Genomic DNA, 12,880 nt, shown 5'->3' with positions numbered 1-12,880 from the left:
TTAGACTTCTGGAATAATTTTTCATGCATTGGGCAGGTCGTTACAAAAAAGTTTGTTCTACGATTTTTTGAAAATATAGCTTATTCAACGGGAAATCGCTAGAAATAGTACGGCTATAACTGCTAAACTAGTAAAACTACAGACAAGTGATATATGCCATTAAAAAGAATTGTCAAATGCTAATCACGCTGCCTTAACATAATAAGGACTTTAAAAAATAATTTACTGCATGATCTTAGCTTGTAATGTAAACCCTGCAGTTCACCAGAAGGGGCCGCATAAGAGCCGGTTGTTTTGTAAGGATATATTTATTTTAAAATTGGCTTGGCAATAGATACAAGTAACGTATCTAATAGTCGGGGCACTCGACTATAGCGCTACTTATTATTTATTTAAAAAAAAACCGAACGAATAAACTATAAGGTTGCTACAGAACGATTAAAAATATATCAGAAAAAAACTGAAAGAATAAACTATAAGGTTACTACAGAAACGATTGAAAAATGTATCGGAAGATCAATATAGCTTCATTGTTATAGCCGAAATAGATTACTGCATTTTTTGAAAGCTACAGGGTTGTATGCTTTTAATAGTTGGGTGTCTGTGGACTAGACCCACCGATGATGTAAACGGCACAAAACCGCGTAAAATGTCTACTGAAACGTTCCTTGTGAACGGTTGCAGCCTGTTGGGCTTGGCTGAGTAGCGTGCGAATCATCAATTACTTATGAGTATGTGTAAACTTTTACACTTCTATGAAGCGTTAGGTTCCTATAGCTATTATATTTTTGGTAGGGCATTTTTTCTATAAGACCCCCCATTAAATAAGCGTAATGGGGTGAAGGGTACCGCAAGCTTTGCACGGCAGAGTTTTGAAACCTCTTTATTCCACACCCTAATTGATTTTAACAAACGAGTTTTGAAGTGTCACTCATGAATTACCTAAGCCGTCGATTGATGGGCTTATAATCACGCCATTGGCGGCCATATAAAAGGGCTCTGTCGCCTTGATATTAGGGCTATAATTCAAGTTAGAGTGCATCACAATGGAGCTACGAAGAATCTTTCCAGCCTTGTTCACCCGATCGGAGGACTCTCCACCTCGCTCGCGAGACGGGACCCTGTACCTGCTGCGCTGCATCTTTCTCATGGGCGTACGCAAGCCACCCACCCATTTCTTTCTGGCCTACGTTCTTTGGTCCTTCGCCCTGAACTTCTGCTCAACCTTTTACCAGCCCATAGGCTTCCTCACGGGCCTTATCATCCATTTATCGGAGTTCTCGCCGGGGGAGTTTCTCACGTCGCTGCAGGTGGCCTTTAACGCCTGGTCCTGCTCCACCAAGGTGATGATTGTGTGGGCGCTGGTTAAGCACTTTGACGAGGCCAATGTCATCCTCGACGAGATGGATAAACGAATTACGGAGCCGGGCGAGCGTCTGCAGGTGCATCGCGCAGTGTCGCTCAGCAACCGCATATTTTTCTTTTTCATGGCAGTCTACATGGTTTATGCCACAAACACCTTCCTTTCGGCGATCTTAATTGGAAGACCGCCATACCAAAATTACTATCCGTACCTGGACTGGCGATCCAGCACTTTGCACCTGGGCCTGCAGGCCGGCTTGGAGTACTTTGCCATGGCCGGCGCCTGCTTCCAGGATGTGTGTGTGGACTGCTACCCCGTGAACTTCGTCCTTGTGCTACGCGCTCACATGTCCATCTTTGCGGACCGCCTTCGGCGACTAGGTACAGATCCAGCCGAGAGCGAGGAGCAGCGTTACGAGCGACTGGTTGAGTGCATACAGGACCACAAGGTCATTCTGAGGTGAGTTATTAAGCAGGCCGAAATTTGTATGCCTTTGCATATATTGCGACAATTATGTATTCTTCAAAGCATCTAAATCTTGATTTAGTTCCGTGTACGCTTAAAACATTGGAGCTATGACGATTTTTAGCTCAATTACTCGATCGTTCCTATGGAAGCTATATGAAATCGTTTTCCGATTTTATTAAAATTAAAAGAGTAATTCTGACATTTTAAATCATTTATTAAATTTTAAATGTTCAATAGAAAATTTTATAAATATTAAATAAATAGGGGGTAATATTTTTTTAAATTTATTTTTTTTATATTCCGATTGTTGTCATGCGAGCTATATGCTATGTTATACACATACTGATCTTTAAGCCGGCAAAAATTCTTTGATTTTAGAAATAGATAGTAAGATTGTTCCATAGGCGAATGACATTAATAAAGAATTTCCTCCTCGAGCACAAGATTTTATGTGTAGAAATAATATATTTTTGTGTTCTTTCCGAATGAGGTGGAAGAAGTTTCTGAAACAAGTAAGACGGTACACGGGTGCACACAATTTTTTGAAAATAAGTTAAAGCCTCAAAGTCAATCCACTGACTTAGGCTAAGGTCAAGAATATTGTTGATTAGATGGGAAGTGTGGTTAGTACGACGGAGACTAACACTTAACGGACAATTGAATTACAAGCAACAGATAATTTTTGCATATCTTGAGTGTCGCAATGCCCAAAGATTTCAACACCGTAAAACATGGTGGGAACTAGAGTTGTTTTTGCCACTAGCATTCGTAGTAGAGTTGGCAAGGACGACTGAGAAGTTTAAAGCTGTTTCAGAAGACCATATGTCCGCCCAGCTGCTTTGGAAATATGTTTGCTCCATGTTAAGGTGCTATTAAAGGTGATACCCAGGTTACATGCTGAATCAACATATTTGATTGGGCTATTGCCAATTAATAAATAAGGGAGTTGCGTAGTTCCGAAGGGTTTTTTGTAAATAACAATACATTTGCTTTTTCTTGGCTTAGACATAGTAGATTTACGACAAACAAGAAAGAAAGCAAACTTCGGTAAGCCGAAGTTCATATACCCTTGCAGCTATTGCAAGAACTAAATACTTTTCAAAACACTAAAATTATGATTTACTTGCGTATATGTTGAAAAACATTGAAGCTATGATGATTTGCAGCTCTATTATTAGATACTTATTTTATATATTTTTAGTTATTTCTATGGGAGAAAGAAAAAAATTAAGAAACAGCTAAGTTATAATTTTTTTTCATTTTTATACCCTTGCAGAGGGTATTATAATTTCAGTCAGAAGTTTGCAACGCAGTGAAGGAGACGTTTCCGACCCTATAAAGTATATATATTCTTGATCAGCATCACTAGTAGAGTCGATCTAGCCATGTCCGTCCGTCTGTCCGTCCGTCTGTCCGTCTGTCCGTCCGTTTATATGCAAACTAGTCTCTCAGTTTTAAAGCTATCTGCATGAAACTTTCCCAAAAGTTGTCTTTCTATTGCAGGTAGTATATAAGTCGGAACGAGCCGAATCGGACGACTATAGCATATAGTTCCCATACGAACAATCGGAAAAATAAATGAAAAACAAGAAAGAAAGCAAACTTCGGCAAGCCGAAGTTCATATACCCTTGCAGCTATTGCAAGAATTAAACATTTTTGAAAACATTAAAATTATAATTTACTTGCGTATAAGTTTAAAAACATTGAAGCTATGATGATTTGCAGCTCAATTATTTGATAGTTATTTTATATATTTTTATTGTTCCTATGGGAGCTATATGATATAGTCGTCCGACTTTGATGAAACTTAAACCGTAAATTGGAAATATTTAACCATTACTAAATGTCGAAGAACTAAACAAAAAATTAAAAAACAGAAAAGTTATAATTTTTTTCATTTATTTCTCCGATTGTTCCTATGGGAGCTATATGATATAGTCGTCCGACTTTGATGAAATTTAAACCGTAAATCGAAAATATTTAACCATTACTAAATGTCGAAGAATTAAACAAAAAATTAAAAAACAGAAAAGTTATAATTTTTTTCATTTATTTTTCCGATTGTTCCTATGGGGGCTATATGCTATAGTCGTCCGATTTTGATGAAATTTAAACCATAATTCTGAAATATATAACTATTGCTATATGTCGAAGAACTAAACAAAAAATTAAAAAACAGCAAAGTTATAATTTTTTTCATTTATTTTTCCGATTGTTCCTATGGGAGCTATATGCTATAGTCGTCCGATCCGGCTCGTTCCGACTTATATACTACCTGCAATAGAAAGACAACTTTTGGGAAAGTTTCATGCAGATAGCTTTAAAACTGAGAGACTAGTTTGCATATAAACGGACGGACAGACGGACAGACGGACGGACAGACGGACGGACAGACGGACAGACGGACATGGCTAGATCGACTCGCCTAGTGATGCTGATCAAGAATATATATACTTTATAGGGTCGGAGATGTCTCCTTCACTGCGTTGCAAACTTCTGACTGAAATTATAATACCCTCTGCAAGGGTATAAAAATTATAACTTTGCTGTTTTTTAATTTTTTGTTTAGTTCTTCGACATATAGTAATGGTTAAATATTTCCGATTTACGGTTTAAATTTCATCAAAATCGGTCGACTATAGCATATAGCTCCCATAGGAACAATCGGAAAAATAAATGAAAAAAAATTATAACTTTGCTGTTTTTTAATTTTTTGTTTAGTTCTTCGAGATATAGTAATGTTAAATATTTCAGAATTATGTTTTAAATTTCATCAAAATCGGACGACTATAGCATATAGCTCCCATAGGAACAATCGGAAAAAAAATTATAACTTTTCTATTTTTTAATTTTTTGTTTAGTTCTTCGACATATAGCAATGTTTAATTATTTCAAAATTATGGGTTAAATTTTATCAAAATCGGACGTCTATAGCATATAGCTCCCATAGAAATAATAAAAATATATAAAATAACTATCTAATAATTGAGCTGCAAATCATCATAGTTTCAATGTTTTTCAGCATATACTCAAGTAAATCATAATTTAAATGTTTTCAAAAGTATTTAATTCATGCAATAGCTGCAAGGGTATATGAACTTCGGCTTGCCGAAGTTTGCTTTCTTTCTTGTTTTCCGATTGTTCCTATGGGAGCTATATGCTATAGTCGTCCGATTTTGATGAAATTTAAACCGTAAATCGGAAATATTTAACCAGTACTAAACGTCGAAGAACTAAACAAAAAATTAAAAACAGCAAAGTTATAATTTTTTTTTCATTTATTTTTGCGATTGTTCCTATGGGAGCTATATGCTATAGTCGTCCGATTCGGCTCGTTCCGACTTATATACTACCTGCAATAGAAAGACAACTTTTGGGAAAGTTTCATGCAGATAGCTTTAAAACTGAGAGACTAGTTTGCATATAAACGGACGGACAGACGGACAGACGGACGGACAGACGGACGGACATGGCTAGATCGACTCTACTAGTGATGCTGATCAAGAATATATATACTTTATAGGGTCGGAAATGTCTTCTTCACTGCGTTGCAAACTTCTGACTGAAATTATAATACCCTCTGCAAGGGTATAAAAAGAAGTAGAGATATAGGTCTAAACTCAGATTGACTTTTCGGTATAGGGACAATTTTCGCGTACTTCCATGCGGAGGGAAAGGTGGATATGGTTATTGCTGTATTAAAAATGTGTGTAACATGAGTAAGGAGTAAAGCTAACAACAATTTAATACATTTTGGGCTGGTGCCATCCAGGCCTTCAGCGTTTGACTTCACCTTAGATAAATATTCAAGGACATCACATTGGCTAACGAACGTAAAACTAAATCTATTATCACAGTCTGGTAAGGCATTTAGGTACTTGTTGCATGTAGCTTCAGGTTCTTCGAATTGCACAAACTTCCTGTTCAGATCAATGACGTCCACTAGGTTTTGTGAAATCTGCTTGCTTTCCCAATATTATTAAGTCCACGCCAAATTTTTTTAATTGCTAGATTTTTAAATTCGGACCCATAAAAGTCACACTTTGCAGATCTTATGATCTGCCAACATGATCACGCGCCCGAGTCTATTGTTTTTAAAAAAAAATCGGCTTTATAACGCTTCCACTTATTGTAATATTCGTCACGGATCGCTATGTTATGGGTAAACCAGGGATTTTGCTTTGGTTGGATAGTTTTTTGTCTTATTAACACACATTTGATATTCAGGTAATCAATGTTGCTGTTAAAAATATGTAATAGATATTCGATATTCGACATGTACATGGACGTGAAATCACAATTGTAATATTCCACTTCCAATTCAGTGTAGTTAATATTTTTATAGTCCCTAAATTCGTGTCAGAATTATAATCTAAGGTCAAATCATACGTCAGAAAGATAAGGTCATGCTTAGAGAAAACTGGTACAGAGACTGGTCATACAATAAAATCTTACTAGGGACATTAACAGAGAAAAGGTCAGGAAGGGTATCCCAGGTATTGCTAAAATGTGTCAGAGTTTGTAAATTAACTGAGGACAAGCCAATAGATTTGAAACTATCGAGCAGATGTCTTTCTCTTAAGATATTGCTTTTCAGATTCCCAGTAATAATAACGTCCGTATAGTCAACAGATATTTCAGGCAAAACATTTATTAGTCAATGTAACGATTCGGCTGGTAGATGCATCCAATCAATGCTTTCGAAGAAAGTTCTTTACCAGAAAGTTCTAAAAGTAAATATTCAATTTCGCTATCGCTTGGGTGCTTACATTTAACGGAACACTTTTATTTTATGTTTACATAAATAGTTACACCACCAGCATGACTAAAACACAACCATCACACGCAATAGGCAGATCACTTAAATCGAAAAACCAAGTTTCGGACACGCAAATAACATCAACGTTAGACTGGACAAAAAAAATAATTCATCAATTTTCTTTATAAGACTCTGTGCATTAATATGACGACAATACCATTTTAGATGCAAAAGCCTCACTATTAAGAGCACCAGCCCTATCATGAGATCCAGATAAGCAACAGAAGTTGTAGCAATGTAGATGAAAAAGAATGGGGAAGAGCGGTTTTTGTTTGTACGCCCGGATCACTAGAGCGCGATGAAAGCTCATCCATGCGCATGATGAAATTAAAACCGAATAAAATTTAGAAATTCGCCATAAAACTTTTTTTTTTTTAAATACAAGAAATTTTTCTAGTTTCCGGAAATTTGTTTCTGGTAACTAGGAAATTTTTCTTAACTCAATATATATTAATAATTTTCTAAAATGTGGTGCCCTGACCCAAAAATTAAACTAACTTTCAGAGGGTATTATAATTTCAGTCAGAAGTTTGCAACGCAGTGAAGGGGACATCTCCGACCCTATAAAGTATATATATTCTTGATCAGCATCACTAGGCGCGTCGATCTAGCCTTGTCCGTCTGTCCGTCCGTTTCTACGCAAACTAGTCTCTCAGTTCTAAAGCTATTTGCATGAAACTTTCCCAAAAGTTGTCTTTCTATTGCAGGTAGTATATAAGTCGGAACGAGCCGGATCGGACGACTATAGCATATAGCTCCCATGGGAACAATCGAAAAAATAAATAAAAAAAATTATAACTTTGCTGTTTTTTAATTTTTTTTAGTTTTCGACATTTAGTAATGGTTAAATATTTCCGAATAAAAAATATTTCCAAAAAAAATATATATAAATAATGGTTCTTACCGTTATTTTCAAAGAAATCGGTCTTGTCGCAAACTTTGACCCATTTACTCGTAATCAGGACCCCAAAATACATTGAACCTGAAAATTTGAAAATGTTCGGGCGTTGAGGCCTTACAAAACTACAGCCAATATTTGACTTATGTATAATGAATATTAAAAAACATATTTTATTGAAATTTGCCTAATTTGAATTTTGCAAGAAAATATATGTCGAATTCTTCGACAGTATTAATTTCAGAAGTTGCGACTTAACGAGCCCCAAATATAGAATACATGCTGTGCACTGTCGCAGTTACTGTCTTTCGTTTTGCCGCGACTTATTCCTAAGTGTACAAGGCGCAGTGCGAAGTCGTCTGGCTCGCGCTCTGGAGATCCGGGTTCTCTATATACGACCTGAAATAGAAAGACAACTTTTGGGAAAGTTTTATGCAGATAGCTTTAAAACTGAAAGGCTAGTTTACGAAGAAACGGACGGACAAACGGACATGGCTATATCGACTCTCCTATACTGATACTGATCAAAAATATATATACTTTCTAGGGTCGGAAATGTCTCCATTACTGCGTTGCAACTTCTGACTGAAATATTAACACCCTCTGCAAGGGTATAAGAACCTTTTAGCTAGTCATATGCGAAAAAACGCATCGCCATTGTTCTGTAGGAACTTATTTAAAGCTGAATCTTCAATTGACCTGTCAATTACTAAAGTAAACAAATTGGAATTAAAGATACTTCTTACTTACCGCTTCAATTTTACAATTACGCAGAAAATCCCGCGGTTTAAGACTTTTCATAGAATTGCTGTGTTCACAGCATATTCGTTAAATAATAGCCTGATTCCATTGGCGTTTTAAAAACGCATTTAGCCTAATGCGCATTTATTTAAAATAAATGCGATTTTTAAATGCGATTAAAAACCATTCGCCACGAACGTTTATAGAAAAAATACCGGCAAATACCGATATTTAACGATTTTTTGTTCGTGCCACCACTACAACAGCTGTTTTCTATAAGCAAGGTTGGCGCAATTTTTGATGTCTTTTGAATATAAAATCTATTTTGTATAAAAATGACTGAAACCTAGTGCGCACGCTGCAAATTCTGCTCACAGTACCACAATGCATTACTGCTGGATCTCTGGCAGAAAATAACTCCCACATAAACGGGGATCCTTGCCCTTTTTAGAAACAAAACCCGTCATAACAACGCAATCAGCTTCTCTTTCTTGTCGTCCAAGTTGGCAAATGCCTCGGCCGCATTATGTATGTCCTGCTGAGCAATACAAAGTTTAGTAAACTCAATCATGTTCATTCATTTTAATTAATTTCTTTTGAATTTGCGAAAATTCAAAAGTAAACAAACCCAGATCAGCTGTTCGTGCCACTCATATGTCGGAGTAGCATTAGCTAAATGGTAATGCGCCAATGGAATAAGGTAAGACTAATATACCAAAAAATCTACCATAAATACACAGAAATTTCAAATTTGCAGCGACACTATTTTTTCGAACTAACATTTGACATAAAAACCATACCAATGTGTCGTGTGTTCATATTAGTAAGCTATTGATATGAAAAAAATCTTTTTGGTAAGAAAAAATTGATCTGTAAATTTTGAGGGGACATTATTAAACTGCTATTGTTATGTTTTTATTTCTTGCGTATGAACTGGTGTATGTGTACTAGCTGCCAAATATTTTAACCCTTTTAAGTTTTGTCTTTAAATATTAAAAAAACAGATGCTATTATTCATTATTATTTCAGATTTGTCGACTGCCTGCGCCCAGTGATCTCTGGTACGATATTTGTGCAGTTCCTGGTAGTGGGTTTGGTCCTGGGCTTCACTCTGATTAACATTGTTCTGTTTGCTAACTTGGGATCGGCTATCGCGGCGCTGTCCTTTATGGCCGCCGTGCTTCTTGAGACGACGCCCTTCTGTATACTGTGCAACTATCTCACGGAGGACTGCTACAAATTGGCCGATGCCCTGTTTCAGTCCAACTGGATCGGAGGGAAGAAGCGCTACCAAATGACACTCATGTACTTCCTGCAAAAACTACAGCAGCCAATTACGTTAATGGCCATGAACGTGTTTCCTATATCTGTGGGAACCAACATCAGTGTAAGAAGTTATAAACCTTCACGGCACTGCAAACAACGGTATAATTTAAAATGGACTTATTGCAGGTCACCAAGTTTTCCTTCTCCGTTTTCACTCTCGTGAAGCAAATGAATATTGCTGAAAAACTTGCCAAGCCAAATGAAGAAGAGTGATGAAAAGATTACATTTTACAAAAAATGTTCAAAAAAATAAAGATTATGGCTAATATTTTTTTTTAAATTGGCATATTTGTTATATTATATTTACTAAAAAGTCATTAATGGGTCCAAATTGCCAACCAGCGCATTAAAACGCATTTAGGCTGATGCACTTTTCGTTATGGGCTTATGACCCTACATTGTTCACCTCATTCATTGCTCGTTTATTTTTTTAGCTATACGATTTTACGTAAGTGCGAACAAGACAACGATTCCAATGAGCAACGAATGTGGAAAAGTCAAAAGCGATACCCGATAGTAAAAAATATGCACCGGGTTTTCGTATAAAAATGCCATTCGATGAAATACCACCGGGGCCGATACATCAATAAGCAAAATTGTATCTAAAATATACAATTTTGTTCATTGATTGGAGTTGACGACTAAACGGAATGAAAAAGCTAGGCTTAAATGTATACAAAATATTATTTACCATTTAAAGGTAACAACGAAAAACCTTTAAATGTTAAAATTAGCGGGATAAACACAATATAATAAACAAAACAATAAAGTTTGAATTTAACGTACAAAAGGCAGTGTGACCGTGAACTTTTTACCAAAGAAATCTCAAGCCGTATCCATATAGTTGTGTCTGTCTCTGAGCTTCAATGAATTCATCAATGAATGAGGCTAACAATGTAATGTCATACCCGTATTAGCGCGTGTTATATAGTAATAGCCTGATTCCATTGCCGCATTAAAACAAATTTAGCCTAATACCCTTTTTTTTTACACAGGGAATCCCATAAGGCTAAATGCCGCATTTGAAATAAATACGATTAAAAACCGATATTTTGTACGTGCCACCACTATGCATGGTTGGCGCAAGTTTTGGTATCTTTTGAATATAAAATCTATTTTGTATAATAACGACTGAAACGCTGCGAATTCTGCTCGTAGTACCACAATGCATTACTGCTGGATCTCTGGCATAAAAGACCTTTCACATAACTTGCCCTTTTTAGAAACTGTGATGGTCTTTATTGCAAAACCGTCATGACAACGTCTCTTCCTTGTTGTCCAAGTTGGCAAATGCCTCAGTCGCATTAAGGATGTCCTGCTGAGCATTAAAGAGTTTAGTAAATTCGCTCATGTTCATTAATTTTAATTAATTTCTCTTGGATTTGTCAAAATTCAAAATTAAACAAGCCCCAGATCACCTGTTCGTGCCACTCACATGTCGGAGTACCATTAGCTAATTCCTAATGCGCCAATGGAATCAGGCACATTAAAAAAAATGCGGCAATGGAATTAGGCTATTACTCTTACTCTATAGCTAATGTAAAAAACAGTGTTAAATAATACGGCTCCATGGCTACTCAAAAGCGTTTGCAAAGAAGACCAAAAAATATCTAGTATTTTCTGCTAATACATTATAAAACAAATCAAAATATATGTATGAAATAATTTAATAAGATAGATTTATTTGTTTTTTTCTTTGCCATTAACATTGTTATTATTATTATTATTAATATCGGGGTGTCCAGTGTACCGCGACCTATAAGATCTATTGTACCCCCATTCAGAGCCTACAGCTCAGATATCAACCCACTTCCTCGAATAAAGTCGAGGAGTTTTAGTGGGTTGATTCTTACTAGGAGCTCAGGTGTAAGAGTTCTGGTTCCTAAGATTTTACATCTTATGCTTGCTAACGCCGGACAGTCTGCAATGATGTGTCTAGAGGTTTCGTCCTCTATGTCGCAGAATCTGCAAGTTCCACTGCTGGTTATTCCCATCTTACCTAGGTGACTTTTCAGTCTACAGTGCCCGGTTAGTAATCCGGTAACGATCCTAAGTGAGTTTTTCCCCAGTTGAATAAGTTCCTTGAACCTCTTCTTGTTATAGTTATTTATTTGAGTTTTGGCTTGCCTAAGACCTGGGGTATTTCTCCAGTGTTCTTGTCTCATGGCGCCTTCCTCTTTCCTAAGGTATTCTTTTATAGTGTGCCTCCCTATGCCACAGTAGGGCTCTGGGCCTACCAGGGGCTGTTCGGCTCCTAGTTTTGCCATTTTATCGGCAAGTTCATTTCCGGATATGTCCTTATGTCCCGGAATCCATCTGAGGGCCAGCCTGTTTCGACTGCCCAGTATATTTAGCTTACTCTTCACCTCTAGGACTAGCTTCGAGGTGATTTTGTTACTATGTAAAGCAGTAATTGCTGCTCGGCTGTCCGAAAGGATCGATATGTCCTTTTCCTTGTATCCACGCTGTATGTTGAGCTCTGCACAACGTCCAATGGCACATACCTCAGCCTGGAATATGCTGGTGTATTGGCCAAGGGATTCGTGGTATTTAATGCGAGGCCCTACTACTCCAAGGCCCGTGCCTTGTTGTGTCAGGGATCCATCTGTGTACCATGCAATGGTGTGTTTAGCCATCGGATGCACTTCAGACAGTGTGGTCCAATCTTTCTTATTGCCTAGGTGTGCTGTGAAGTTCTGCTCGAAGATTAGTTCGGCTGTCATTTCATCCCTAGGGTGGAGTATTAGGGGCACCTCACCTAGCAAATTAGTCGCATCCCTGTTATTTAGAATGCAACCACTACCTGTGCCCTCAGTGCTTATTCTCAGGAGTGTAGCTTTGCGTTGGATATCAATCACATAGTGGAGTGGTGTTAGCTCCATCAAAACTTCTAAGGCAGCTGTAGGACAGGTTCTCATTGCCCCTGTCATGCATACGCAGGCAAGTCTTTGTAGTTTTCCTAGCTGGTTTTGCATGCTGATGAGCTTAGCTCGTTTGCCCCATGCAAGTGCTCCGTAGGTGAGGATTGGTCTCACGATCATTAAGTATAGCCATCGTATTATCTGAGGCCTGGTTCCCCAGGATTTCCCAGCAATTTTCCGACAGGTATAGAGTGCTCTGTAACACTTTTCCAATGTCTTTTGGACATGGGAAGCGAAAGTCAGTTTACTATCTAAGGTGATTCCTAGATATTTAACCTCTCGGCTAGTTTCTATAGGAGTTCCTAGCAGTGAGATTTGTCTCATTCTCTGTAGTTTGTACTTC

The 12,880-nt window shown here is 37.3% G+C and overlaps 1 protein-coding gene across 1 annotated transcript; it reads left to right on the top strand.

Annotated features, from left to right (window-relative positions):
• Positions 1-1,046: 1,046 nt before the first annotated feature.
• Positions 1,047-9,829, top strand: LOC121467780 (odorant receptor 42a). Its single transcript, XM_041710026.1, has 3 exons — positions 1,047-1,822; positions 9,320-9,677; positions 9,743-9,829. Exons 1-3 carry the CDS (start codon positions 1,047-1,049, stop codon positions 9,827-9,829), a joined length of 1,221 nt encoding a protein of 406 aa, XP_041565960.1.
• The last annotated feature ends 3,051 nt before the right edge of the window (positions 9,830-12,880 follow it).

This window comes from Drosophila elegans, unplaced genomic scaffold (genome assembly GCF_018152505.1).
Source record: "Drosophila elegans isolate 14027-0461.03 unplaced genomic scaffold, ASM1815250v1 contig_721, whole genome shotgun sequence".
Classification (NCBI taxonomy): domain Eukaryota; kingdom Metazoa; phylum Arthropoda; class Insecta; order Diptera; family Drosophilidae; genus Drosophila; species Drosophila elegans.
Note: the sequence above shows the minus strand (reverse complement) of the source record. Positions and strands in the feature narration are given on the sequence as shown.